Source organism: Panicum virgatum, chromosome 6N (assembly GCF_016808335.1).
Source record: "Panicum virgatum strain AP13 chromosome 6N, P.virgatum_v5, whole genome shotgun sequence".
Taxonomy (NCBI): domain Eukaryota; kingdom Viridiplantae; phylum Streptophyta; class Magnoliopsida; order Poales; family Poaceae; genus Panicum; species Panicum virgatum.
In genome coordinates, this window is record NC_053150.1 from 52,434,712 (window position 1) to 52,462,064 (window position 27,353).

Genomic DNA, 27,353 nt, shown 5'->3' on the forward strand with positions numbered 1-27,353 from the left:
GGAGATGGATGTCGAGGACATCATGCAGTGCGGCGTGGACTCGGCTCTGGATGGTCCGTAGCGGCCTGGCAGGGCGGAGGCAGAGCGCGGTGTTGGCCGCTGGCCCCTTTTTATGTTTTCTTTTAATTTCTGTGTTGTAGTGATGGGTCCCAAGCCGTTCGTGCGGCTTGGGTGAACAATCGGGCGCTCGCCGTGTGAGCGGCGCCTTCTTAGCTTAGTATTATCTTTGTTTGACATTTCATTTTCATTTCATTTTTTGTTTTCATTTTTTTTGTTGGATTTGGATTTTTTATCTTGCACTGCCGTTTGCCGCCGGCGCTTGCAATCGCCCGGGCTGCCGAGTGCGATTTTTGTTGTGTACGACCCCGAGTGAAGGCGGGGGTCGGAGGTGGCGCGTCGCGCTACTCGGCTTTTTGGGCCTTGGGCGACCCGTGCGGTTGTTGAGCCACGGCCTGCTACGGTGGTGTCGCGGTTCCTCGTGCTTCGCCCCGCCCCCCCCGGTGGGGCCCATGAGTCTAACGGCCCAGGCTTTTAAAGCATGATGGGGGAGAGGGGAAAAACAACTTGCGACTGTGGGCTAAGTAATTTTTGTTTTTTCAAACGGGTTCTACCGTTTGCGTATTCTAACTACTCGTGAATGTTTCTGCCCTCTGCATCCTCTCTTTTGAAACAGCGTGCTGATCGTAGGTTGCAACGTGTAGCCTGGGGCTGGCCCAGAGGCGTCAGTCGCTAGTTCACCGTATATCGTTACACGGATTCGATTGATCGGGTAGTTTGGGAGAAACATTTGAGCGAGGTAGAAGATGGGAGGCAGCAGGAAAAAAAGTTGTGTCGTGTGACAAGTGGAACGGCGCGAGTGTGCTACGCGGTCTATCCCTGTGGGGCCCCCGAGCGCCTTGGCCCAATAGATCTCGGGTCGAGGGGCTAAAGAGGTGGAAATCATAAGACGCGAATGGGTCGAAGACCGTGGTCTGACCTCCGAGTGCTCCGAGCCAAGGGTAGTTGGTCGGGGTGCTGGAAACCAGAAAAGTGTGTGTTGTGAAAAGAAAGGACAGGTGTCGGCCCCCCGAGCGCTCCGAGCCGGAAGTGATCGGGGGTCGGGGCGCTGGAGCGGACCGTTGTGCTGTGCGGGGAGAAAAACGACAGGTGTCGGGTCCCCGAGCGCTCCGAGCTAGAAGTGACTGGGTCGGGGCGCTGGAGTGGGCCATCGTGCTTTTACGGAAAGAAACAACACAACTGCTCGATATTCCAGGTGTTGGTCAGAGTGTTACCGTCAGAGTCTTTTAATCTGTAGGTGCCTTGGCGTACGACTTCCGCAACCATGTAGGGTCCCTCCCATGGCAGCGAGAGCTTGTGTTTACCCTTTGTCAACAGAGCACGGCACAATAATAGATCCCCGACTTTCAGCGTCCTTTCCCGTATCCTTCTCTCGTGGTACCTACACAAATTTTGTTGGTAGCGGGCTGAACGGTTTATTGTCGTTAACTGAGCTTCTTCTAGTAGGTCCATGGCATCCCTTTGGGCTGTGGTTGCCGTCGTCGTGTCAAAAGCCTTGACTCTCGGCGCGCCATAGTCCAGGTCAGAAGGGAGCACTGCCTCGGATCCGTATGTTAGAAAGAAGGGGGCTAATCTTGTGGAGCGGTTAGGTGTGGTGCGCAAGCTCCAGAGCACGGCCGGCATCTCTTCTACCCAACGGCTCGCAAACTTTTTGAGCTAGTCAAAAAATTTGCGGTTTGAGCCCTTGGAGGATTAAGTTGTTTGCTCCTTCCACCTGCTCATTCGTACGCGGGTGTCTGACCGAGGCCCAATCGATCCGGATCCCGTAACCTTCTGAAAATTCCTGGAAGAATTTGACCGTGAAGTTAGTTTCGTTGTCGGTGATGATGGTTTTTGGCATGCCGAATCGATAAACGATGTCTAGGAAGAACTTGACGGCCTCCTTTGAATCAATCGTAGCGATCGGCTTGGCCTCTATCCACTTGGTGAACTTGTCAACCGCGACAAGTAGGTGAGTGAACCCTCCTGTCGCTTTTCACAGCGGCCCCACCATGTCCAAGCCCCACATAGCGAACGACCACGTGATGGGGATCGTCTGCAGGGCCTGCGCTGGCAGGTGGGTTTGTTTTGCGTAGACTGGCAGCCCTTGCATGTGCGAACAATTTCTTCCGTGTTGCGTAGGGCCGTGGGCTAGTAAAAGTCTTGTCGGAAAGCCTTTCTGACCAAGGAGCATGGCACTGCATGGTGTCCGTAGATCCTAGTGTGTATATAAAGAAGAAGCTCCTTGCCATGGACAATAGAGACACACTTCATGAGTATGCAGGTTTCTGAAGGGCTGCGCTTGTAAAGCTCGCCGTCGATTACAACAAATATTTTGGCTCGTTTAGCTATCCGGTGAGCTACGTTTCGGTCCTCGGGGAGGACTTCCTGGAGGAGAGACGCCAGCAGGTCGGCTCTCCAGTCCGCATTGTTTGCTTGGTCGGGGTCGGGCTGACCAGCGGCCAGGCATTGCAGGCCCCGAGTGCGCGGGTTCTGTTTTCTCCACAAGGGTCTTGTCCGCGGTCGACGGCTTCTCTCGCACCGATGGTGTGTTCAGATCGTTGGCAAAAACACCATTGGGGGCACTTGCGCTCGGCGGCCATTCTCGTGAGAGTGTCTGCATCGGAGTTGTCCTTTTGCGGGATGTGGTGAAGCTATAAACCCCGGAACTTTCCTTCCAGTTTTCGGACTTCCTTGCAGTATGCGTCCATGAGGGGGCTCTCACAATTGGAGTCCTTCATGACCTGGTCGACCACCAGCTTCGAGTCACCGTAAACGTAGAGGCGAGTCGCTCCAAGGTCAACCGCTATGCGGAGCCCGCTGACTAGCGCCTCGTACTCAACAACATTGTTGGACGCGGGAAAGTGGATGCGAACCGCGTACCGGAATTTTCCTCCCTCTGGGGAGATTAAGACCACCCCGGCTCCCGCGCCGGGTCCCATGACCGACCCATCGAAGTAAAGGGTCCAGTACTCGTGTGCGATATCTAGGGTCGAGGCTTGGACTTCAGTCCACTCGGCAATGAAATCGGCCAGGGCTGAGACTTTATCGTCATGCGTGGCACGAATTTGATGTCGTAACCCATTAGTTCGACTGCCCACTTGGAGATCCGTCCCACGGCGTCGCGATTGCGGACTACCTCGCCGAGTGGGAACGAAGTGACGACTGACACTTCGTGCTCGGTGAAGTAGTGTTACAACTTTTTGGTCACCATGACAACAGCGTAGAGAAGTTTCTGCGTCTGCGGGTAGCATGACTTGGTGTCGGTTAGTACCTCACTGACAAAATACACGGGGCGTTGGACTTTCAGCGCGTGTCCCGGCTCTTCCCTTTCTACCACCAAGGCGGCGCTAACCACGTGGTTAGTGGCGGCCAGGTAGAGCAGAAGGGGTTCGTGTGGTTCCAGCGCGATGAGCACCGGGGCAGAGGACAGGAGGCTCTTTAGCCGATCGAGGGCCATCTGCGCCTCCTCTGTCGAGACAAAGGTGTCCGATTTCTGGAGGAATTTGTACAGCGGCAGTCCTCATTCGCCCAGTCAGGCGATGAACCTACTGAGGGCTGCTAGACACCCGGTCAGCCTCTGGACGCCCTTAACACCGCGGATGGGACCCATATTGGTGATGGCCGTGATCTTATCGTGGTTGGCCTCGATGTCACGTTCGGACACCATGGATCCGAGGAGCTTGCCATTTGGGGCCCCGAACGTGCACTTTTCGGGATTTAACTTGATGTTAGACCTTCTGAGGTTGGCGAATGTGGCACTTAGGGTGGCGAATAGGTCGTTCGCGCGCGGAGTTTTGACGACGATGTCGTCGATGTAGACCACGACCGTTGCCCGTGGCGGTTCCGCCCAGTCGGGGTCGGTTGGCGGATTGATCTGGTTGGAGAAGCAGGCCTGCATGCAATGTTGGTATGTTGCACATGCGTTCTTAAGCCTAAACGGCATAGTGACGTAACGGTACGAACCGAACGGGGTGATGAAGGATATCGCGAGCTGGTCGGATTCCTTCATCGCTATCTGGTGATAGCCCGAGTAAGCATCTAGGAAAGATAAGATTTCGTACCCGGAGGTGGAGTCGATTATCTGATCTATCCTAGGCAACAGAAAAGGGTATTTGGGGCACGCCTTGTTCAGGTTGGTGTAATCAACACACATCCTCCATTGATCATTCTTTTTTTTAACAAGGACTGGATTTGAGAGCCAGTCAGAATGGAACACCTCTTTTATGAAGCCCGCGGCTAAGAGCTTAGCTATTTCCTCTCCTATGGCCCTACGCCTCTCGTCGTCGAAGCGGCGTAGTCGCTGCTGAACGGGCTTGGATCTCGGCAAAATGCGGAGCTAGTGATCGGCGACCTCCCTTGGGATGCCCGGCATGTCGGACGCCTTGCAGGCAAAAGTGTCCTTGTTGGCGTGGAGGAAGTCGACGAGCGCGAGTTCCTATTTGGTCGATAGCTGAGAACCAACCCGGACCGTCTTGGTTGGATCGTCGGCGTCGATGGCGACCGGCTTGGTTTCTTCGGTCGGGACGAAGGTAGGAGCCTGACTGGGCTTGCCGGGGTTGGGGCGGCACTCGACGGTGGTGGCGCGAAGCCGACCAAGCTCCGCCAAGTTCGCGGCAGTAGCAGCGAGGTCGAAGTGTTCGCGGCTGCTGAAGTAAGCTTGCTCGAAGGAACCGCTCACGGTGATGACACCGTTCGGCCCCGGCAGCTTGAGCTTGAGGTAGGTGTAGTTCGATACCGTCATGAACTTGGCGTACGCGGGGCGTCCCAAGATGGCATGGTACGCCCCCTTCAAATCCACCACCTCGAAGGTGAGGGTCTCGGTGTGGTAGTTATCCCTGTTGCCGAACATGACCGGCAAGTCGACGTTGCTGAGCAGGTAAGGCTTCATGCACGGCAAGATACCATAGAAGGAGAAGAGGGAGGCCCGCAGGCAGGCCCGCGGGATTCCCATGGCATTGAGGGTGTTGATGTAGAGGATGTTGAGACTGCTGCCCCTTGTCCATCAGAACCTTGGTCAACCGCATGTTGCTGACGACGGGGTCGACGACAATATAATTCGAAAGGCATAGGCATATCCATTGATTTTACACTACATCAAGCAAAAGCAGATCCTTGGTGTGAAATACCACAGTAAGATAGTCATACACTCATACAGGCGCAGAGCATTTATCACTCAGAATCAGAGTCATGCCGCCTCCTCTGCTTGTACAAGGACCGTGATTCACACAGATGTCTTCAAAACACGCCCAATCTTTAGTCATACATAAAGATCTCACTGCCATTGGAAAGTAGAGTACAAGAAAACCGTTACTCAAATTCAGTAGGCACGGTTTCAGTGTCTGCTCAACCATCCAACCAACCATGCATCCAAATTATGAACTTCCATGTTGGATCAAAATTGATCTGTTGGTAGATGTTTTGACGAGGTTAAGATTTCATAATTGCACCGGGTATGGAGATGAACTAACCTGGAAAGAACATCACTATCCTGAATGCTGAAGCATGTTAAGTGGACAGGTGAAGGCCCAAGCGCAATGCACACGGTAAACCTTAGACTGGAGTATAAAAGGCCATTCAACTCTTAACAGATCAATTGTGGAGAGAATAAGGACAGTGTAATTCAAAAGGCATAGGCATATCCATTGATTTTACACAACATCAAGCAAAAGCAGATCCTTGGTGTGAAATACCAAAGTAAGATACAGTCATACAGGCGCAGAGAATTTATCACTCAGAATCAGAGTCATGCCGCCGCCTCTGCTTGTCTTTGCGATGGCGCTTAGATCTGTCCTCTGAGTCGTGCCTCCTCTCGTGCTTGTCTCGCTTTCTTTCCTTTCCATCATGCTTTTCTCGTTTTCGCTCCTTCACCCCTCTCCTCTCCTCACGCTCCCACCGCCTTTTTCCCTTTCTATCGTCCTCCGAATCTTCCTGCTTGGCTGCTGGTGGAGGGTCACCTTGCTCAGGTGGCATTTCAGTTTCAGGAGGATCAAGCTTAAAAGAACTAGATTCTCCCTCGTCCCGAGGAGCCCTGTAGTCAAGGTGACAAGTTTGCTAGATTTGTAAAATGTTCACCAACAATTATTTCAACATGATACTGCATTTCACAAGAGGAATGATTACTCTCAAAACTGGATGCTTACTTGTATAAGCCTAGACCCTGCACTTGTGCAGCTTCAGCATGCCCTGCTCCCAAGTCCTCCGCAGTTGATCCTCTCTTAATCAGCTCAGCATATTCATGCTTATCCAAGCGATTTCCCTGAGGACGATTGCTGCGCTTAGGAGCTAAGCCAAGTGCTTCACGCATAGCCTGTTCCTCTTCTTCCTTCACTCTCCTGATTTCTTCCTTCAGAGCATCTTCTGTGTCAGATTTCTTATCCCTAGTATACCAGAACAGGTCCTTTCCTGGAAGAGATAGTCACAATCTATCATATCAACATGCTGAACTCACACAACTTAATTAGCAAATCACAGGCCTTAAGAACTCGATAATAAGCACGTCCACTACAGGATACTACAGCACAAAAGTGACAACCATGGAGACACTTGACAAGTCCTACCAGATAAAAGCGGAGGTTTTGCTACTAAGTTTGTCACAGCCAAAGCAGGAGTCTATGGTACAAGCATTGCAAAAGGTAACAGAAACAGACACAGCATTATGAAACCTCACTCGCTGGACCTACAGTCCTATATAATGTTTGAATTGTGTAAATGCTTAACTCCGATTATACCATGAATCTATTAGTTCAATTTAGAGGCATTAGTAGGAAAGTACGCTAGCTAGCTCAGTTTATGCCCTTTATCTATGATTGATTTGATTCGTCCAAAAAGAAATAGTACCAGTCCCAAACTGTCAGAGCATAAATAGTTTATTTAATCTAACAGAATTAAATACTAATCTAACAGAATTAAATACACCCCTTACTTTAATAACACAAATGCACAACAGCGCACTGTTGGCAAGTTAAAGCATTCCACATGCCAGGACTAAGTCGAGCAGGAAAATACAGAACGAGACCTAATACTACATTTTAAACCTTATAACATAGCAGCAACATAGGATAACCAACATTTTCAATATTGCATCCAGAAGATCAAGTAAGTGCAGCATGTAAAAAGGGGGAGAGAGGGTAGATAAAAGGCATGATAATATTTACCTTTCTGCCATCTACCAACAGGGGCATTAACACTATGGCCAAGGTAATTCTCTCGATGCTTGTCAACCTTCACATCGTCCCATTTGAATTCTGCAGGAGTAAAATATACACTTAGCACCACCACCCCTCTTTATGTTCCATGGCATATAGTGATGAAGCTACAGTGCAAAAAATGGAGACAGTAGCACATGGTAACAGCATGCATAAGAGTTTCTAGCAAAGATCAAAAGGTAAGCAACTATAGCATGTGAGGATTTCTGGCACAAGCAAGATTACACAATTAACAAAAACAAACTTGTAATTCAAACGCAGTGCACAATGAAGCAAACCAAGTAGCATTCAGAACTGATGAGATGAATACATAATTAAGCCTAGATAGAGATCGCGCAGTTGCCACAGAATCCGCACGAGCAACAGCTCGTCTGAACAACGTTTTTTTTTTTGCAGAGTGTAACGAAATCCCATCTCCGAGGGCCGTGCAAGCAGGCAAGCAGCGCCCTGGAGCCACGGAAACGCGAGTGGAAGCATGACGTGCTAGCTAAACGATTGCTGGCCTAGAGCCGCACGGATCGGCTAAAACATCCGCGGCGAAGGCAATCTCCCAGCGGCCGCGCGCATCGAAACCCTAGCAGCAAATCGCGCGGCGGTTTTCCTTGACCGCGCAGCGAGCGAGATCGAATCGAGACGCGGACGGGACATGGGAGGGTAGAGGAAGGGGGCTTACGGTCTCGGCCGCCGCGGACGCCGCCTCTGGTGGGGTGGTACATCTCGGCGCTTCCACGAGACGGCTCGGGTCGGGGGGATTTGGTGGGGGGAGACTTCCGGGGCGAGACGGCGACGACGAGTCGACGAGGAGGAGAGGTCGGCTAGGCGCCTAGGCTACGGCTACTCGTGGGCCGGACCCTGAGACCTCCAGTAAGGCCACGGGTTGCCGTATTTGAGCCCCCTGCAGAGCCCGTCAAGCTCCGAAGTTTTTTCATTTATATATTTTTTAAAAATTAAAATTTCAAAAATATATATCCGTTTTGAAATATTTTAAAAATACCCCGTCGCCCCCATAGGGCGACAGGCCTTAAGTGAATTTTTTTTTTCAAATTCGCAATAAGGTCCCTGAAAATAAAAAAACCTTTCGCCCGTTGGGGTGCGACAGGGGCCTGTCGCCCAGCCCACGGGCGACCGCCGCTGGGCCCAGCCCACGGGCGCGGCAGGGGGCCTGTCGCCCCCCCCCCCCACGGGCGAAGCCCTGCCGGATTCAGCACTTGTGATCTGCAGGTTAGTACATTTAGTTTAAATATTGTTATATTTAAGTACTACGTATTTTAATATGAGTAATTTGATTTAATTAGTGCTATAGTAGAACCATTTAAGTAGGAGTTCAATGATACTTTAGTTTGTAGTTACGTAGTAGTAAATTAGTTTAGAAAATTAGTAGAACCATTTATGCAGTATAGAATTTGAGTGTCATCACGTAGTTATGAATACTTATACGTTGTAATTGAATTTCATACTTAGTTTTTACGGATTATTGAATAAGGTAGTGAAGTAAAGAGTATAACTCGATAAGTATTATGTGATATACAGATATGTCGAGCAAGATGCAGTTTCAAGTATTTTATGGTGAATACAATGTTATGTATAGGCCAAATAGAGTAGATTTTTCTGCCTTTAAGCGCACATCTAGCGGCATAGATAAACCTCTGGAAAGGAGTTTTGGTTCCATATGTAAGTGGCTGCAGCGTGGGTTCCATGTTGATCCATTGACATATGTGATCACTGTCCAGTCTCTTGTTAATTGGGAGGTAAAAAGTGAATTATGGGAATTAATGATGATACACAGCACTGATGACTGGCAGAAGTACATGCAAGCAGCTCTAGAGCGTGGGTGGCCTCTGGCCATTCTTGTTCAAATCCGGGAGAAGACACAAAATGAAATCCAACATTGTGCAGATCAAGGAACTCCGAGTATTCGAAGAGAGACCAATTATGTTGAGCAAGATGAGTCAGAAGAGACAGAAAACCAAAACATGGGACCACAGGGCCTTGCTGATGAGGGAGAGAGAGGATACATTGCATTCTGGACGAAATGGAGGCAGAAGACCAAACCGCAATAGAGATGGAAGAATATGAGGACTCATCTGATGACGAGCAGTACTCATTGTCAAAAGAGTGGAAAGAGCATGGTTTTGGCAGTCATGTCGCAGAAGATGTACGAAATCAGGAGTTGGAGTACAGAGGGAATGAGGTAGTGCAAGGTGCAACATATCCAAACATTGAAGCCGTAAAAGATGCTGTGAGACTATGGGCAATCTCATTGAAACGAGAATTCAGAGTCGTAAAGTCTGGCAGTAAAGAATATGAGGTGAAGTGTGTGAATGCTGGATGTCCATGGCGAGTACATGCATTCAAGGGAAAATGGAAGTCAAACTAGAAATGTTCCATTGTCACAGAGCACACTTGTTTGCTGTCAGAAGTTCTTCCCTCGCATCGCAATATATCATGCGACTTTGTTGCAAAGCAAATGTATGGGTTTATTATGGACAACCTAAATTATGAGCCAAAAATGATTGTTCGACACATTGAGCAGACTTACCAGTACACTATCAGTTATTTGAAGGCATGGCGGGCTAAACAAAGGGTGTTCGAGATGCGGTTCGGCACATACGAGACATCATATGATAACCTACCTCGTATGTTATCCCAGGTTGCTGCTAGAAATCCTGGAAGCTTTTATGACACATACCTTTTACCAGCCGTGACTAGGGGACAAAGAATTATGCAACGAGCCTTCTTTTGCATAGGTGCTTCTGTTAGAGCATTTCAGTTTTGTCTTCCGGTGATCTGCATTGATGGCACATTTTTGACTGGAAGGTATAAAGGTCAGATACTCACCGCAATCGGTGTAGATTGCAACAACCAAATTGTTCCGCTCGCATTTGCATTTGTTGAGAATGAGAACATAGACAGTTGGTATTGGTTCCTTGAACGAGTGAAGAATCATATTGTTGCTGCACGTCCAGATGTGTGCCTTATTAGTGATAGGCATGTAGGTATCCTGCAATCAATACTGAAATTGCAACGTGGAACTGCGACAACGCCTCCATTATGGGCTGATGTCCAAAACAGGTGGTGCATTAGGCATATGGGTGCAAACTTCTATGAATACTTGAAGAACAAGGATCTTAAGAACCTGTTTAAGAGATTGTGCACCCAAAATCAACAGAGAAAATTCAATGCATTATGGCAGATGCTTGATCAGTTGACTGCAGAGCTAGTGAAGGTAAGGGCATCAGGAGCAGGCACGAGTCAGGCTGCAGAGGCTAGGGATTCGATTGAGAAGCCATTTTCACACTGGATTCGAGGTGCACCTAAGGAGAAATGGTCATTTCTTTATGATACCAACGGAATACGGTATGGTATTCAGACAACGAACCATGCAGAGTGTTTCAATATGGTTATGCGTTCTTGTCGTGCCTTTCCACTTGTGGGAATTGTTGAGTTCATCATGTATGTGTGCATGAAGTATTTCAGAGAGCGTTACACGGCTGCAAGCATAAACATCAGCAATCCCCAAATTCAGTTTTGCAAAAGAGTGACACAATATATGCAAGAGAAGATTGAAAAGGCCAAACTGCACCGCGTCATATCCACAGGTACAATGGAGCATAGATTTGAGGTTCTATGTAAGGATAGAAGTGGTCGTGGTATCCGTAGAGATAGAGTGGTATAGGAGAGTTTGATTACAGTTGATGGCAAAGCATTCTGCTCCTGCATGAAGCCTAAGTTATTGCATATGCCATGCTCTCATCTCATTGCGGCATGTGCAGAGTCTGCGTTACAGCCAGGACTATTTGTTTCACCGTACTTCAGCAAGGAAGCAGCTGTATCCACATAGGGACATGAGGTATACGGGATTGGAATTGTGGGGCCTTTCACTCAGGATAATGAGAATAAGATGTTTATTCCTGATCCAGCCACTAAGAAAGGCAAAGGCCGCCGTCAGACACGTCGTATTCGGAATGGTATGGACGAGTCGGAAGCAAGCAAGGCACAAAAGTGTTGCAGCCAATGTGGATCATTGAGTCACAACTACAAGAAGTGTCCTCAGAATGCACTTCACGACTTCGACCCCGATGCGGGCGCCGGACCTTCTTCTTCCTCCTTTCGACCAGATAACGAGACATTCACCTTAGACGACTTCGACAGCTTGAGTTCAGAAGAGCTTGCCGCGCAAGGTGACCCCGATGTCTTGGGGTATTCACAGCTAGGAGGAGCACCACTTGGGATCTCTCAGCAGCAGACACCGCAGCCCCTTGCGCATCCTGAGCGACAGGTGAGGTCTCCGGATGTTCTCACCTACTCCGAGGGACATGTCAGTGCCCAGCAGAGGGCTAAGAGGGTCCGACGCCTTAGGGGTGGTTAGATGTATATGATGTTTATTTGTAATGAGATAGCTGTGGACCGCTTATTTGTATCCGATGTTTATGATTGTGGTAGGTTACTTGTCATTTGTTTCTATAGATATTATTGATGTGAATTTATTATGTTTGTGGGTTCCATAATGCTCGTGAAATAAGGGAAGTTCTTGCGATTTTTTTCCGTGATTTAATGAAGGACAAGTTACGTGCGGTAGGAGTTAGCGGCCGAGATCTTGCCGACGATGATGACGAATACACGCTCGAATAGCTCAAAATAGGTCCCTGAAAAAATAAAAGTCCTTGAAAAAAAAGGGGGGCCTGTCGCCCCCCCAACGGGCGACAGGGGCCTGTCGCTCGAGGGGTGGGCGACAGGTCCCTCCCCTTTTTTTTTCTCCAGGGACTTCGTTGCAAATTGGAAGAAAAAAAATTACACTTTGGGCCTGTCGCCCTATGGGAGGGCGACCGGGGTATATTTTTGAAATATTTGAAAACAGACATATATTTTTGAAATTTTAATTTTTAAAAAATATATAAATGAAAAAACTTCTCAAGCTCCAGACATCTTTTATGGGCCGAGAAGTGGAGGCCCGGTAAAGTAAACGGGCCACCATTTGGTTTAGCGCCAATAGTTAACTTTCAGCTCTTAATTTATGCGCCTCCTCAGCGACGGCAAGGGCCGCGTGCTCAGCGAGGAGGAGCGCGCCAAGGAGAGCGTCTACATCCAGGTCCGTCCGTCACCATCGTCCCCCAACCTCCCCGTTGATCATTTTTCCCTTCGGTGGTAACGTCACGTTGCGTCCAAGGCTGTGCGCTGATGGACCAGGACTGATGATGTTTGGGTTTGATCTGGGGCCGGCGGACGGCTGCGCTGCTTGGGAGCAGAAGATGGAGAAGGAGCGGCTGGAGAAGCTCAAGAAGAAGCTCGAGCAGGAGAAGGCCGGCGCCGACGAGACCAAGCCCGCCGACTCCGACAAGGTACCGTACCATCGTTCTCTGTATGCGTATGGCATTGGGCGACACGGACAGAGCTCTCTCGTCTCATCTCTATGCGCAAACTGCATTGCTAGTTGATGGTACATGCTCCGGCTCATTTAGTGCAAACTTGTAGTGCCAAAATCATCCGTTCCCCCAACAGGTAGCCGCCGAATCGATCCAGCACAAAATGGACGTGGATACTGCCGTCATGGGGAACTCTGAAGCACATTTTGCGAGTTTTTTCTTCTTGTTTTACACAAGTAGAGTACATTTTGCAAGCAAGGTTCACCTATTCAGCTCTTGTATTACATGTGGGTTATGCACTAGTTCGACTCAATGTTTCAGTAGTGTCTGTTCAGGTTAGGGGATTTGGGTACAAATCTGTAGGATTTACTAAAGGCAGGGATTTAAGTAATTTGGAGAATGAGTTGCTGAGTACCATAACCATAATACTGCCGAGCCAACTCGAGCCAAAGAATGGTCCATGAGGTTAATTATGTATAAATTCCAAACACAAACTCGTGTCATATTGCAGTTAAGACAGAATACCAGGTGTATACTATGTCCATAGCACTTGAAAGTTGTCATTCCTCTGCTTTCCCCATGGCCAATAAATCCCATAAGAGAAACACTGCTTTCCCCATAGATATCTCTAGGTATTAGTGTCAAATTATTATTTGGTGTCCAGTGTCCACACTATATGTTGCGCATACCCTTTTAGATACTGGATTAGTTCCTTTCCTCCATGCATTTAGATAAAAGAAAATATCATGAAGCATCCGCTCTTAAGGTTGTTTGGCCGCAGAACCCTGCAGGAACCACCCTCACAAGATTGTGAATAACTTTGGCAGAGGCTTCAATATGTTCGGTGTTTTACTACAGAAACTGTAGTTTGGTATTGCTTGTAATTGTCAGACTTGTTAACATCATTTAAAGACAGTTTGTTGATGTTAAGCTTAATTCCCCACAATGTTTTCAAATCGGCTGGTCGGTCCTGGTCGCCTAGGGACCGACCAGGCGATTAATCGCGATTAGTCGACGACCAGGTCGACCTGGTCGAGCCTGGTCGTTCCCTAATCGTCCATATGTCTACATGTTCAGTATATACTATATAGTGTATATATAATTATATATATACAATATAGTATACAACAAGCAATTCTTGGTGACTTACTTTTGATATTTGCTCTCCAGAACTCCAGCTTCTTGTCCAAAACTCCATATTCTTCTTGCTGAATCCCTGCTGCTGAAACAAAAAAATGAAGTTGTTAGGAGAAAGTGAGAAACCTTCATGCTGCCTTGATAAATATTAAACAAGGAGTACTGCAGTAGAGATTTAGCAAACCATAACAGAGCACTACTGCTACAGCAGCAATGCAGCAAGTCCTGCCCTGGTCGAGAAATGCCCTGGTCGACCGACTAATCGCGATTAGTGGACGACTAATCGGACGACCAGGTTTCTGGTCGCTCTGGTCGGGTCGGTGGTGCTGGTCGGACTTGGAGAACCGACCTGGGCGATTAATCGCGATTAATCGCGATTAATCGGACGACTTGAAAACATGGATTCCCCATAGCATCAGTTTGCGCCTGTGTACTTATGTGCTTGTATGATTTATGCAGAAGACAGAAGGATCTAACTAAAATTGGCATGGTGCTGTTTGAAGGCGTGCCTCGGATGGATGGCTTTGTTTGTACATGTCCATCGTTGAAAGAAAATAAGATTATGTAAAATGTTAACTGCATCAGTGTTTCCAGATCATATAGTATCGATGCTGAACCTTATGTCACTGTGCTTTATATATGTTTGCTTTCTTCCGGTAAATTGGTCTTGTGGTGCTTTCTTGCCGTTCAGTGATAAACTGGCCTTGTGAGAACCAGTTTCTAGTCGAATTTTGGTGATGAAATGCGTTGCCGCGGACTTTGTTGTGACAAGTACGTGGAAGGTTCTTATGTTCTACGTGGATGCCTTGAACTATCACAAATGTCTGATATTCAATCGTCAACTACAAAATTAGAAAATGATTACCATCCAACTGTTGAAAACGGCCAGATTTGTATATGCTCTGGATTTTAGTGGTATCTAGGAAATTGAGCAGAGTTAAGGAGAGAACACACCAAAGGTGGCAAGAGCAAAACCCCGACAAATCCTGTGATGTAATGTGATGGATATGTAATGAGAAAAAAGAAGAGGAAGACATGTATTGTTGGTGTTGCATCGAACAAAGAGCACCGAGCAAAGGCATCACATCATCTGGCTGTCGTCGGACCATCGGCAAGAGCAGTCGTGACTCGTGCCATGCCATCCTCGCTCGCATGGAACCACCATCACATATGGTCATTCATCATCCTTGATCGACTATACTAACAATAGCCACTAAACATGTCCATCATCAAGCAGAGCGTAGCTCAGCTGATAAGGTTTCTTGTGGTGGAACCTACTCATCTAAGTTCGAGTACTTAGTACGGGTACTCACATTTTCTGATTATATTTCGAAATTTAATCGGTGCTATTCTTTCAGATCTGGGACCAGCCTGATCATGCTAGACCCAACGAAACAGTTGTTTCCTCAGGGGCCCAAACATAGAAATAGTTTACCGAAAGAGCCAAAATAGAAACAACACCCCAACCCAAATCTGTCCAATAAATGTGACCGCCACGCACGATGCTTTCACCACGCGCTACCGAATCCTCCTGCAGCAGGGAGGTGGGCACGTTCTCCGACCTCCCCTCCTCCTTCGACAAGCCGAGCTACGCGCTATTTGCGGCGAGGATGAGGTCAAGTTCACCTCCCGCGACATCCGCACCTCCTGCATCTATGGGCGTAAGGATGAAAACGGATCGGATTCGCACGGATACGGATTCGGATATCTCGGATAACCATATTTGTGTTTCCTTCCAATTTCCATCCCTTAGGATGGAAACGGATCAGATTCGCACGGATACGAATTCGGATATCTCGGATATTTTCGGATATCCATTTTCCTGTTTCCTTACCGTTTCCATCCCTATACGGGCGGATGGCAACTCCCCTCGTATCATATATATATACCTGCAGGTACGATGCCTCCGCATACATTTTGCCCCCAAATCCTCCCAAGCGTGAAGTTGCTCGATCAGTTGGGTACTCCCGAGAGGTCTTGAATCGGAGATGAAGAATGCGAGGGGTGCGGACAAGCTTGACACGCTCGTCAACAGGCAGGAAGCACTTTTGGATACCAAGATCACCCTCCAGGTATAATTTAATTGTCGAGTCTCTTGATGCTACATCGATTAGGCGTTTGGAGTTCCAACATACAAGGTATTTGGAGTCTAGGGATTCTAGTTTGATTTTTGAAATTACGACTTGTGTTCTAGGAGTATTGAGAAAACATGTTCTAGGAGTATTGAAATTATGAGTAATCAGTAGATGGAACAGAATAGTCGTCTATTGATATGATTCATGTCCACTGCGGTTAGATGACCTTTTTGACTAGATATGTACCTGTGATAGTCTACAGTTGATATTCAAATGTTTGTCATTTGCATCTGTTGCGTGTCATGACTGCTCATGGTTGCAGATTTTTAGCCTTTCTCCTGTGCCTGACAAAAATATATTCACTCTAGCCTATTATCTGCCCCAATTGGTGTTTTCAGCATAGGGTTGGGAGCAGTGCCGGCTCTGTAATTTTAAGGGTCCCTGGGCGAGTAAGAAAATAAAGTCCCGTTGAGCTAAATCTTTAGTGTCAAAATTATGGTATATGGTATGAATAATAAAATTATTCTGCAATATACGTATAGCTTGTAACACATAACAATAGTGTAATAAAAAACTAACAATAACTATTATGATTACCTCAAATCTATCTATATATCCTATATAGATAGCACCCACTAACTATTTCTCTCTTCATGCAAGGTGTCCACCTCATTATCCACTAAGTGTCCCACTAACTTTCAACTACCTTATTAATTACAAAAAATATTCATGTCATCTCTACAATATGCAATACTTTTAATTTTTAATTAACTAAAGTAAAATCATACACATACGCTATTTTTTCATCACCTATTCTTCTATAATGTGATCAAATATTCTATTGGTGTTTCTTCTTTTAGCTTATCGGTTTTTACGAGGTTCAATAAACAAGAAAATATTCATATGACCTCTACTATGTGCAATACTTTTAATCTTTAATCTATTAATGTAAAGTCATAGACATACTCTATTTTTGCAATACTTTTAATCTTTAATCTATTAACGTAAAGACTCATATACATACTCTATTTCTTTGAGCACCTATTCTTTTATAATGTGATCAAATATTCTATTGATGTTACTTCTGTTAGTTCATTGATTCCTACCCAATACTGAAAAAACATGCAAGTAAAATTCATATAATCTATATAGCATATATAGATGACACCCACTAAAGTCATTAACTCTATTTCTCTTAGCATGCAAGTTATCCGCATCATATAGGAACACATTATATAAAATGCCACATCAACGTCCACTAGGGCCGTTTATGTTTTTCATCGATTTTTTTTTGTGAATGTTGCTATGCAATCATCTTAACTTTTATACTTTCAAATTTCATGTTAAAATTTTATTTAAGAAATCCCGCAGCAATGCACGGGGTATCACACTATCACCTAGTAAATATAATGCTTCAGTTCTTGTAAAAACCGTCTTCGGGTATTTCTTGATGCAAAATCTTCGAGAACTGTATCAAGATTAATGTCATCCAAAATATCCTTCTCAATGCTACATATAGCCAAAGCATTCGATTTTTTTTGTAACATAGTTGATCTTAAACAATTTCTCAACAGTCTCAATTTGGATAAACTTCTTTCGGCTGATGCTATGTCACTAGAGAAATTAAGTGTTGAGTGTTAAGAAAATAAGAGAAACATTGGCCTCATGGTCATGGGTTGGACCTGGACGGATGGTTTAGCCTAATGGACTCTTATTATACCTACTAATTATACTAGTTACATATAAAAATAATTTATCCATCAATCACCCGCAATGGACAGGTAGATTCATCGGTGCCTTTTTACACTCCTTTGCTCTAAACAGATCGGTCGTGCACCTATGGTGCGCTTGCTAATGGGCCATTCAACCATAGATGGCCAACAGGCCAGCCCGGCCCGGTCCGGCACGACGTCGTGCCGGTGCTCATCGTGCCACCGCCGTGCCGGCCGTGCCGCGCCGCCGGCGTGCTCGTGCCTGGCCGTCGGTCCAAGGCACGACCCGTGGGCCGTTGGGCCGGCCCGAAAGCACGGCGTGCCGCCGTGCCGAGCTCCCGAAGTCGCCGGCGGATCCGCCTAGGGAAAGCAGGAGGCGGGGAGGGAGGTGGGGAGAGCAGGAGGTGGGGAGGGAGACGGCCGCGTCACCCGCGCACGAGGGAGCCACTGCCGGCGCACGCACGCGGGGAAGAGGCGCGAGGGAGTTGCAGCACGGTGAACCAGCGGACGACGGAGCTCGGCAGTCGGGGGTGGTCGAACTGGTCCCGCCCCTCGCCGCACGGGTGCCCCTCCACCTCCTCCGCCTCCGCCTCCTCATACTCCTGCCGCCCCTCCACCATCCCCTGACGCACCCACACGGCTGCGCAGATAGGGATCCGGAGAGGAGGCGTCAGCTGGCGTCGTTCATGGCAGTGCGGGAGGACGAGGACCGAGCGCCGGGAGGACGAGGAGGAGGGAGGGGGCACCGGCCGACGGGAGGACGAGGAGGGAGGGGGCGCCACCGTGCCGGGCGGCTGGATCTGAGGCCGAGGCGGCGGTAGGGTGCGGGATACGGGGAAGAGGGGGTTTTTGTGGGCTGGGCTGGCGGCGGGGGTCGGGAAGAGCCGTTGGCCGCTACCGGGCCGATCGTTGGGACCGAGCCGTGCTCCTGCCGGCCCACGTGCCTGGGGTGCGGCCCAGGCACGGCCTGCTCCCTCGGGCCATGCCACCTCGAGCCCGTAGGTTACCGGGCCGGGCTGTGCTTGGGTCGGGCCAAAAAAACAGGTCTCGGGCCGGGCTAACAAGCTCGGGCTGCATGGCCATACATACAATCAACTTTACGGTCGCCCGTAACTTTCCGTCTGTTCGGTCGATTTAGACAACCTACGATTCCGCTCAAATCACCTGCCTCCATTTGTAGATTCCCACCCATTCTTTTTTCGGAAGCCAAAAACGTGTGAGCCGCGATTTGAATTTTCCCCCGCCACCCCCACAAAATTCCCACTGACAACCACCTTATTTCTTTTCTTTCAGGCACCTACTATTTTTTTCCGGGATGTGGGAGATTTGAGTGTAAAATTTGGATGGGAGCGAAAATAAAAGTAAATTTCAAACTCTGCTCATAAAAAACTGAAACTAAAACTTTTTATAAATAAAACTTTAGTAGATATAAAATCTTTTTAAATTCCTGATTTGGTTTCTTAAAAAATTGTACATAGAGAAACTTTTATAGCATCTAAGAACGGCATGCACGAAAAAATTACAGATTTTTGTTTGAACTTAATGAATTTTTTTAAAAAAATATTTTTAGGAAAAAATAGAAAAATATAAACTTTCGAAAAAACTATCTAGTCTTTAACTCAAATGAAACATAATTATGTAACAAAAATGTTCAAAGACGTAAAATCAAGCAAAGAAAAAAATCAAAGGAAAAAAGTTAAAAAGAACAAAAAAGTTGCAAGAAAAAAAATCAAAATAAAAGATTGGAGTGTGGCATCTTTCCCTAGGGAGGCGAAGCTCATGGATTGGAGCTCCCCTTGCTCAACACCTGGAGATGACATCCCGCTCCCTACAAGTTGCAGGGCACTGATCCCGCGCTCCATGGCTGCCTCCGCTCTTGCTAGCAGGTTGTAGATCTGCCCGGAGAAAAAAAATGTACAAAAAAGAGGAAAGGAACGAGGGAACTAGATGGTGGAAGGAGAAAATAGTGGGCACGGGTAAGGGGCAGTTCTTGTGGGGTCCATCCAACAGCATCGACCGCTGTGAGCGGTGCGTGCGGTCGGGCGCAAAACCAATACTGGGCTTGGTAACTGGTAATCTCCGCTGTGCACCTATAGTACAACCCAGTAACCGGTAAAGGGTCCACTGTTCATGCATGCTGAGGACATCTTTATGCTGCAATGGGCTATAGTTTAGGTCCACGTGCAGCAAACTTTGAGCGCAGTAACAGGCCCAGTTGCACTACATATTTATTGGCATTAGCTTTTCAAATTTTGTTAGAAGTGATGACAATTGTTTGTTAATAAATAACACTGATTTCACACATGCAACATATATAGAAAATATATAATGTTTTTCTGTACCATTTGCCACACATATTTCACAAGCACTATACTCCACAAGCAAATAAAAAAGAGCAAAGAGCATCTTTTTTTTAGCTCAGTAGGCCATTTTTCCAACTACTATCCTAAGAATTAATTAATTCCTTCCATTCTTTTGATTGTTCCAACAGCTCATCCATGTCTCTGCTTGTCCACATCCACTTTTCCGGTCCCGGTGATAACTTGCATTGCATCAATGCGACGTTCCAATTTTGCATTTTAAGGAATTCAAAACTAACGTTGGCCTTTAGTAACTTCCACTACACTTTTGCATTTTCAATGACCTTTTTAGTATAATTTCGTTCTTGGTAATCTAGAGGAGAAAGAAATGTGACTACAACTAAACATACCACCTCCTAACATGATATGACTACACTACATGGCTACCATGCCACCTCATACTTTATATCTCTTATGTCGTGGTATAGCAATGAGGAGAAGGGCACCCCTATTTATAGGACTCCATAGCTCATATGGTTTTGCCATGTCTCTATCTTCTACACAGTTCTTTACAAAATATATCTAACTGTAGAATTTTCCTCATGCCTATCTAACTATTAAAATATTTAACATTCAACATATCACTACGAAGCATGGCAACTATGGTTCTTGAATACTCCCTAATCTTCTAAAAGCTTCTCATAAGTATGCATTGCTATTTTCCACAGGTTACAACAATTGGCGTTTTTAGCACAGGGTTGGAAGGAGCTGCGTGGACATTGATCAAAATTAGTGCATATTCTGCCCATCTCCAGACCGTGAAAGGTACCAGTCACTGCATATGCATATCTTTTAATTTACTATTGCACTACTTGCCTAAAGAACATTCATAGATTGCCTTCTTTCTTGCTCTGACCTTAATAATCTTTATGCGGTTCAAGCAATCCATTGGGACATGAGTTGGTTGGAAGAGACTGGTTCAAGTAATCGATACCTAGGTTGCCAGAGGAGAACTTTTGAGTTTACTGCATCCTAACATTGTCGTCTATCGTCATCTTTATTTTGACAATCTACATGGAGTAGTGCTTCTAATGTGTTTTTTTCCTGCTACTCACTCACATCCCGCTCACCACTTACTCTGATGGATCTTCATCAGCTTCTGACTCAAGTTTCAATTGAGTGGTTAATTGTGCCCGGTACTGATGCTATGCATGGGCAGGACTAGAAGTTAGAAATATTTTCTATTGGTATTTAGTTCCAAAGACTACTTAAGAGTCGGTGTTCCATATCACCGGCTAGTAAATTTGTGTGCGCGTCACTACTCCGGATGGTAATGCAAGGATTCAATACGAGAATTTATACTGGTTCGGGCAGAATGTCCCTACGTCCAGTTCGAGCACTCGTGCTTTTGCACTCAAGTTTGCAGTAGGGGTTACAAACGGGCGAGAGAAGGAGAGGGCTCCCAAGTCTCTGGGTGTGTGCGCGCGCGCGTGTGTGTTCGTTCGATCGGTCCCCCGTGCATGGGGTATGCCCCGCCCCTTTATAGTCTAGGGAGAACTGGGGGTCGGATACAAAAAGGGTGGAAAAGTAGAAAGGAGACAGCCGAGGGGGTCGGATATAATATGACCCCCTCTCCCTTATCATGTCAGCTCGGGTACGTGTGACACCCTAGGTGTCTGCACAGTAGTTGTGTATCTATTGTATGCATCATGTGCTTGAATTGCTTGAAAAAAGATCTTTTTGTAAATATAAAGGTTATATGTGTAATTATGATTTTATGCAAGGTCCTTTCTTTAGTTATATTTGAATAGGTTGTGAAATTATAGCTTTTGTGGAGGGTGTTTTCGCAAAATGTAGTGTAATCATTACATGGCAGGAAACTTTTTAATTCAGCCTAAGTTTAAAGTGAAATTACCTTGAAAAAGACAAAATTCCTTGGAATTCAAAATCCCTCCTATGTTTTCAAAACTAGCTCTTGAATCTTTGATCAAATAAATTTTTGCACAACATCAAAGTTGTAGATCTTGAAAAGTTGAACAACTTTCATGTTGGGCACTTTTTCATTTGAGCCCTAGATTAAAAGTTATCCTTGTTTTACAGTTTGGTCCCTGGAATTTTTGAAAATTGCAAAACAGCCCATTTTCCCCTTCCTCCTGCCTGCTTGCTTGCTCTGCTTCACGGCGCCGCCCATCAGCGCCGCCCGCCCGCCGTGGAGGGCCAGCCCAGGCCACCTCCTACCTGGTAGCTTCCACGCGTCGCGCCTGAGCATCCCACCGCCCTCCTTTCCTTGCGCTGGTGCCCTCTCCCTTCGCCACGCCGCCAGAACCGCCCGTGCGGCCGCCACCTCGCCGTCGCTGTGGCCCGGCCAAGACAGAGCCCGCCGCCTTCTCCTCGCACGCGCACGAGCATTACAAGAACCCTAGAAACCCATTCCCCTCGCTCTTCCGCCTTCTCCTCGCTCCCACGCCCCAGAACGCCGCCGCCGCTCCACCCGCAACGCCGGCAAGCTCACCCTCGCCGTCGACTCGCCATTCCAGAGCAGCTCCGCCCGCGCTGACCCGGTGAAGCTCCCACTCCTCTTTCCCCTCGCCGCCGGTGACCCCCTCGCCGGGATTTGGCCGGTCAACCACCGCCACCCCCCTCTGACCCGGCCAGGGACCTCGGGTTGAGAAGAAACGAAAACCCGGGGGGTTATTTGAATAGCCCGTGACTCAGATGAATAGTAGCAGCAAGGGCTTCTTTGTTATTTTTGCAGTGAACTTTGAAATTCAATAGAAATTCGTAGAAAATTCGTAAATTAGCAAATCTAGTTGATCTGGAATCCTTGTGTAAAGATCTATGCAGTAGAATCATAATAAGCTGGGTGTTTGTTGCAAGTTTTTGCTGTACAAATTGACTTGTGTCACTAGGTAAATAAAGACTAGTTGTTTTATCTTTTTCTTAACTGATGATTGAAGCCATGTCTTGCAGTGAAATTTTTGTGGTAGTTTGTTCATGTAACTCTAGTATTGCTATAAAAATTTCGTAGTCATTTCTCATGTGTAGCTATTTCTTTGATTTAATCCTTGTTTGGTAGACTTTAACTATGATAAATAGTTTATTCTGATGATAAATCATGAAAATATTTCTGAGTGATCTTTTTGAATAGTTTAGCTTGTAAATGAAGTTTGAGCCCCATTTAATGAATATAACAGGATCTAAAAATAAATCTTGTTACTCTGATGTCTGTTTTGTTTATTTTCTCAGAATTAATTATTTGTAGATAAAATCATGAAGAATTTACAGTAGCTAACTCATCCCTGAGTCGACCTACTGTTAAATTTTGAGATTCTGTTTTGCTCTATCTTAACCTGTGTAATTCAATCTTGTTCTAGGTGTGGTCTGAATGATTGAATTGTTATGAATAAATGGCTACATGTTTTGGCATGAAATTTACAGGATAGCTTACTCTGTTCATATTATGTTTAGTGTATTTTTTCTAAATTTATTGCTGTTTCTGCTCTGAGTTGTTTATTTATTAGCAAACCATGATTTAATTGCTATAGGAAACTACTCCCACTTGTTTAGGAAGTTAGTATAGCTTTCTTGTGCTGTTGATCATGATGCCTTGTGTAGTTAGAAATGTTGAGTTACTACTCTATAAACGATTGCCCATGTGTGTATTAATTTTGTTTGCTTAGCTTCACTACATCGTGAGCGTGTTTATAATATTGTTCTTGCATTACATATAGATACGACTGCTTTATCGGACGGGACGTACGAGCTGATCCCGGATTCCGAAGGAGGTGATCTCGAAGCTCAAGCGAACACTACTATACTAACTGAAGCCCCGGACCAAAGTTCGGAAGAGCCCAGGGCTGAAATAGTTAGTGACTACCGAGAAGGCAAGCCCCGGACATAACCTATATTTCAAATTATTATCATTTACTGTTATTACTTGCTTATGCATTTACAGTTCTTAGGATTTGAATTGAAACCCTAGATGCATGATCCTAGGAACCTATGTACTGAACACTAGACCTGAGTTCGAATAATTGCTAAGCTTATAGGATCGGTAAAAGTCGAGTGATTGCCTGTCACTCTCGAGCTCTATAGGAATTGCTTGTTTACCTTTCTGTTATCAATATAAGGACGACGGACGGGGTTGTGTTCGATATCATGACCTTGTGTGAGACCCCGTCTGTGTTGATAAACTTGCTAAGGTCGCGGTGTGTGGTAGCGGTGGTTAAGTTTTTAAACGTACTAGCCACATGCCGTAAATATGGTACGCGGCAAACCTAGTAGCCGATTGGACCGGGGAGTGGATATACCTTTCACTCTCTCTTAGGGATATGTTTTATTTTTATGTTGCGCAACACTACGACTTCGAGGGACAAGGTTGGACCTTGGAGCCCTGTAGTCGGGGAGAGTGACCCTATCCACAAGCCGGAAAGAAAGGTAAACGGTTGTTTGGGAACGACCCGACGGTGTTCCAAACGTGTGTGTTAGGTCTGCCTGGCCAGGTTAACAAATTCGATTCGAATCGTCTGCTTCTCACAGTTTGGGACTGCTTGATCCCTTTGCCACACAGAGTAATAAGAGCAACAATATTATGATCAATCTTGATGTTTGCTTAGAGTTCTACCATGATTGGATAGTAGTTGCTTACATAGAATGATTAATCAACTAGAATCTTGAAAGCTAAAACTTGAAAGTAAGGACCTACTCTTTATTGCTTTTCAGCAAAAGAAAAACCAGAGCCTCACAGAACCTTGCATAGTCTAGCTAAAGTGGGCTACGTATACCCGTTGACGGTTAAGTCTTGCTGAGTATTAGAATACTCAGCCTTGCTGTTGAAACCCTTTTTCATGTATGAGTTTTGAGGACCAGTCGCTAGCTTGACCTATCCTTGCTCTTTGCCTCCTGGCTGGTCCGTAGAATGGGATACGTCTTCGGCCGGCAATGACCCTAATGAGTGATACCATGCTTGGGCTAGCCTGGTATACTTTTGCGACGTGTTGTAGCCGTCGTGTTTTATCTTCCGCTGTTTTAACTCTGAAGTTTTACAATCAAGGCTTGTATAACTGTTTTACTAAAGTTGGTTTTGTAATAATGGTTTGAACTGGTTTGTAATCATTATTTTGCCTGTGTTGTAAAATTGTGGTTGTAATATCTCTGGACTCGCCTTCGTGCGGGGTATGCTTGTTCGATCCGAGAACCGGTGGTTGTATCGGGACGTTACCCGACAGACCAAGAATTGTTCCGTTTGAAGTGCGTTTGGGCCGATGTTGCCTTTATGGTGATGGCCTGCGCACTTGAGCCGGGATAATTCAGGTGGTTCTGCCACAGTACGGTCCCTAGTCCTCTACTGTTTTTGTGGCAGTCATCCTTCCCCGTTTTCCGCCCTCAGCGATCATGACGGATGGGAGAAGTATTGGCATGTTGTAGCTGTCGTCCCATCGCCGGGACAGGTGTCAGCGGGCGCTTCGCTTATTGCTGACATCAGCGGAGATGGCCGTCCTTCCCCTTTGTCTCCGAGGACAGTCTCCCCATCCTTAGAGCTGACTTCAGGGGGGAGTTGTTGTATGCCGTCCCATTGGTGAGGTGTTGTCACGTCGGGGTCCTGTCGCGACTTCCCGGGCTCGTGCTGAGGCATGGGCGAGTTGTCATGTTGGCCCACACGGGCCTCCCATTGACTAATGATGGTCTTCATACTGTGGAGCGGTCGGGCTGCCACGTGTTTCTTACCTTTCTCCCTCCCCGGAGGTCAGATGGGGCGATATTTTCCCGCGGGGTCGGTCGAGGCAGAGGCCGCCCGTAGGGGTCGGGCGAGGTGGAAGCCTCCCCGCGGGGTTCGTCCTGAGGGAGACGTTCCCTCAGGGGTCGGGCAAGACGGAGGCGGTTGCTGGTGGACCTGCCGGCTCGTCTCAGGCTGTGCTTTACCTAATCCTCTTGAGGCTTCCTTATTTAATGATGGTTTAGGGGGTATCCATTACTTTCACCCCCCGTCAGTAGCCCCTGACCCCGTCACATCCACAGTGAGGCCGTGCTGGGGGTCTTTGTCGTTTGGTGCGAGGGATCACCCCTTGATTAACGTTGATTTTCCTGAGTGAATCAGAGATTCGCTCAGAGGGTGAATCTGTCATGATAAATGGTGATGCCTTTCGGCGCTCGACGGGACGCACCGCATTCTTTCTTCGCCTCGGGTGGGTGCACGCAATCGCTGTAGAACGTACAACCCCCGAGCCTTTGCGCTCGCAGTGCCTGGCTAAGGCCAGCCGTCCCAGGACGGGACATTACGCTGCCCCGTTGTCCTCCAATGGGTGCGCGCGAGCGCACCCAGTGGGTGTATCCCCCGAGTCTCTGAGCGAGTCAGAGACTCGATTAGAGGCTAAAGCAATCGATTCCCCGTTCAGACCCCTGGCGCAGGTCCGTAGGTAGGCCTGCACGGTCAGTCCACAACTGGTGGCCTGACCCGATCAGGGCTCGTTGTTCGGGGCCTGCCCCGAGTGGTCACCTCGCGGCGCGCGGCTCGGGGGCGGCCACTGTCTGCCTCGTGAGGCATTGTGTCCCCTCCGAGTGGAGCTTTAGGCTCCTTTTCCACTATAAATAGTGGCCCTTGGAGGTCTTCTTCTCCATCGAAGACCCGCAGGGGAAAAATCATCCTCGCTTAGCCCCGTTAAGAATTTGGGGCCCCGCCCCGTTGTCCCCTGAGGGAAATTTGATCCCTATCCCCACCCCGTTCGGGTCGGGTCCCCACGGGGATCTGCCCCCGCGGGGAAAATTGCCACCCTGAGAGGCTGCTCCAGGGTTTAGTTGGTGGCGAGCAGGGCGTCGGCTTCATTGGTGACTGACCTTATTGTGCTGGCGTGCGGACCTGGCTCAGAGAGCACATGGAGAAATCTCAACTGGCGTCATGCCAGCAGACAATGGTGCATTGGTGCTACTTGTTGCAAGGATTTCTTGCTGGAGGCTTTCTCGATGTGCTATCCTATATGCAGGTTTGTGAATGTCGGGTGATACAGGAAACCGTTCAAGGAAAATCATAGTCCGGCGTAGCGCTGATGTCGGCATTGGTGATATCGTTTGGTGCCATTCCCTTCATGGAGGTGATGTCGACTTATCCTCGTACCATTGCGCCAGACGGAGATCTATGTGAAAAGGACAAGCAACAGACGTAGGCGAGTGATATGATGGATTGGTACGCGGAAATAAAATGCAAGATTGAAGTAGGAACGAAGAAGAAGCTTGAAGGTTAGTCTTCTAGTTTTTTATTTTATTTTATAGCTTTTTTTCATGCATTTGTGAACAAGGTCGAACCTTTCCCATAATTTAAAAAGAATATCTTATATATGAGCTCATGCTTTTGCTCAGGCCAATGATGCCAGGGATTAATTAATGAAGTCAATGGGCCCAGCCGAGGCTTCCAGCGATTAAAATTAAGAGGAAAAAAGAATATCGGTATTGAGTGGCATCAATTGCAGACTCAATATTTTATCCGATTAATTATAACAACATCTATTAGGCGAAGCCCACAAGGATT

The 27,353-nt window shown here is 47.1% G+C and overlaps 1 protein-coding gene and 1 long non-coding RNA gene across 3 annotated transcripts in view; one reads left to right on the plus strand and one right to left on the minus strand.

The window, feature by feature from the left end:
* LOC120678442 (multiple myeloma tumor-associated protein 2 homolog) overlaps nucleotides 1–8,118 on the minus strand; it is a 30,569-nt gene extending 22,451 nt beyond the window's left edge. Inside the window, exons 1-4 of one of the 2 annotated variants that reach the window (XM_039959630.1) lie at nucleotides 7,918–8,118; nucleotides 7,194–7,283; nucleotides 6,180–6,441; nucleotides 5,730–6,067 (exon numbers count right to left, since the gene is read on the minus strand). In XM_039959630.1, the coding sequence (XP_039815564.1) occupies nucleotides 5,767–6,067; nucleotides 6,180–6,441; nucleotides 7,194–7,283; nucleotides 7,918–7,960 (696 nt within the window). In that variant the 5' untranslated portion in view covers nucleotides 7,961–8,118 and the 3' untranslated portion in view covers nucleotides 5,730–5,766. Of the gene's footprint in view, nucleotides 1–5,595; nucleotides 6,068–6,179; nucleotides 6,442–7,193; nucleotides 7,284–7,917 lie in introns of those variants that run through there. The other variant, XM_039959629.1, reaches the window with a different exon arrangement.
* A 4,062-nt stretch (nucleotides 8,119–12,180) lies between these two features.
* On the plus strand, nucleotides 12,181–14,405 carry LOC120679975. The gene is made up of 3 exons (XR_005677411.1): nucleotides 12,181–12,333; nucleotides 12,491–12,583; nucleotides 14,204–14,405. It is a non-coding gene; the product is annotated as an uncharacterized LOC120679975 (long non-coding RNA).
* The last annotated feature ends 12,948 nt before the right edge of the window (nucleotides 14,406–27,353 follow it).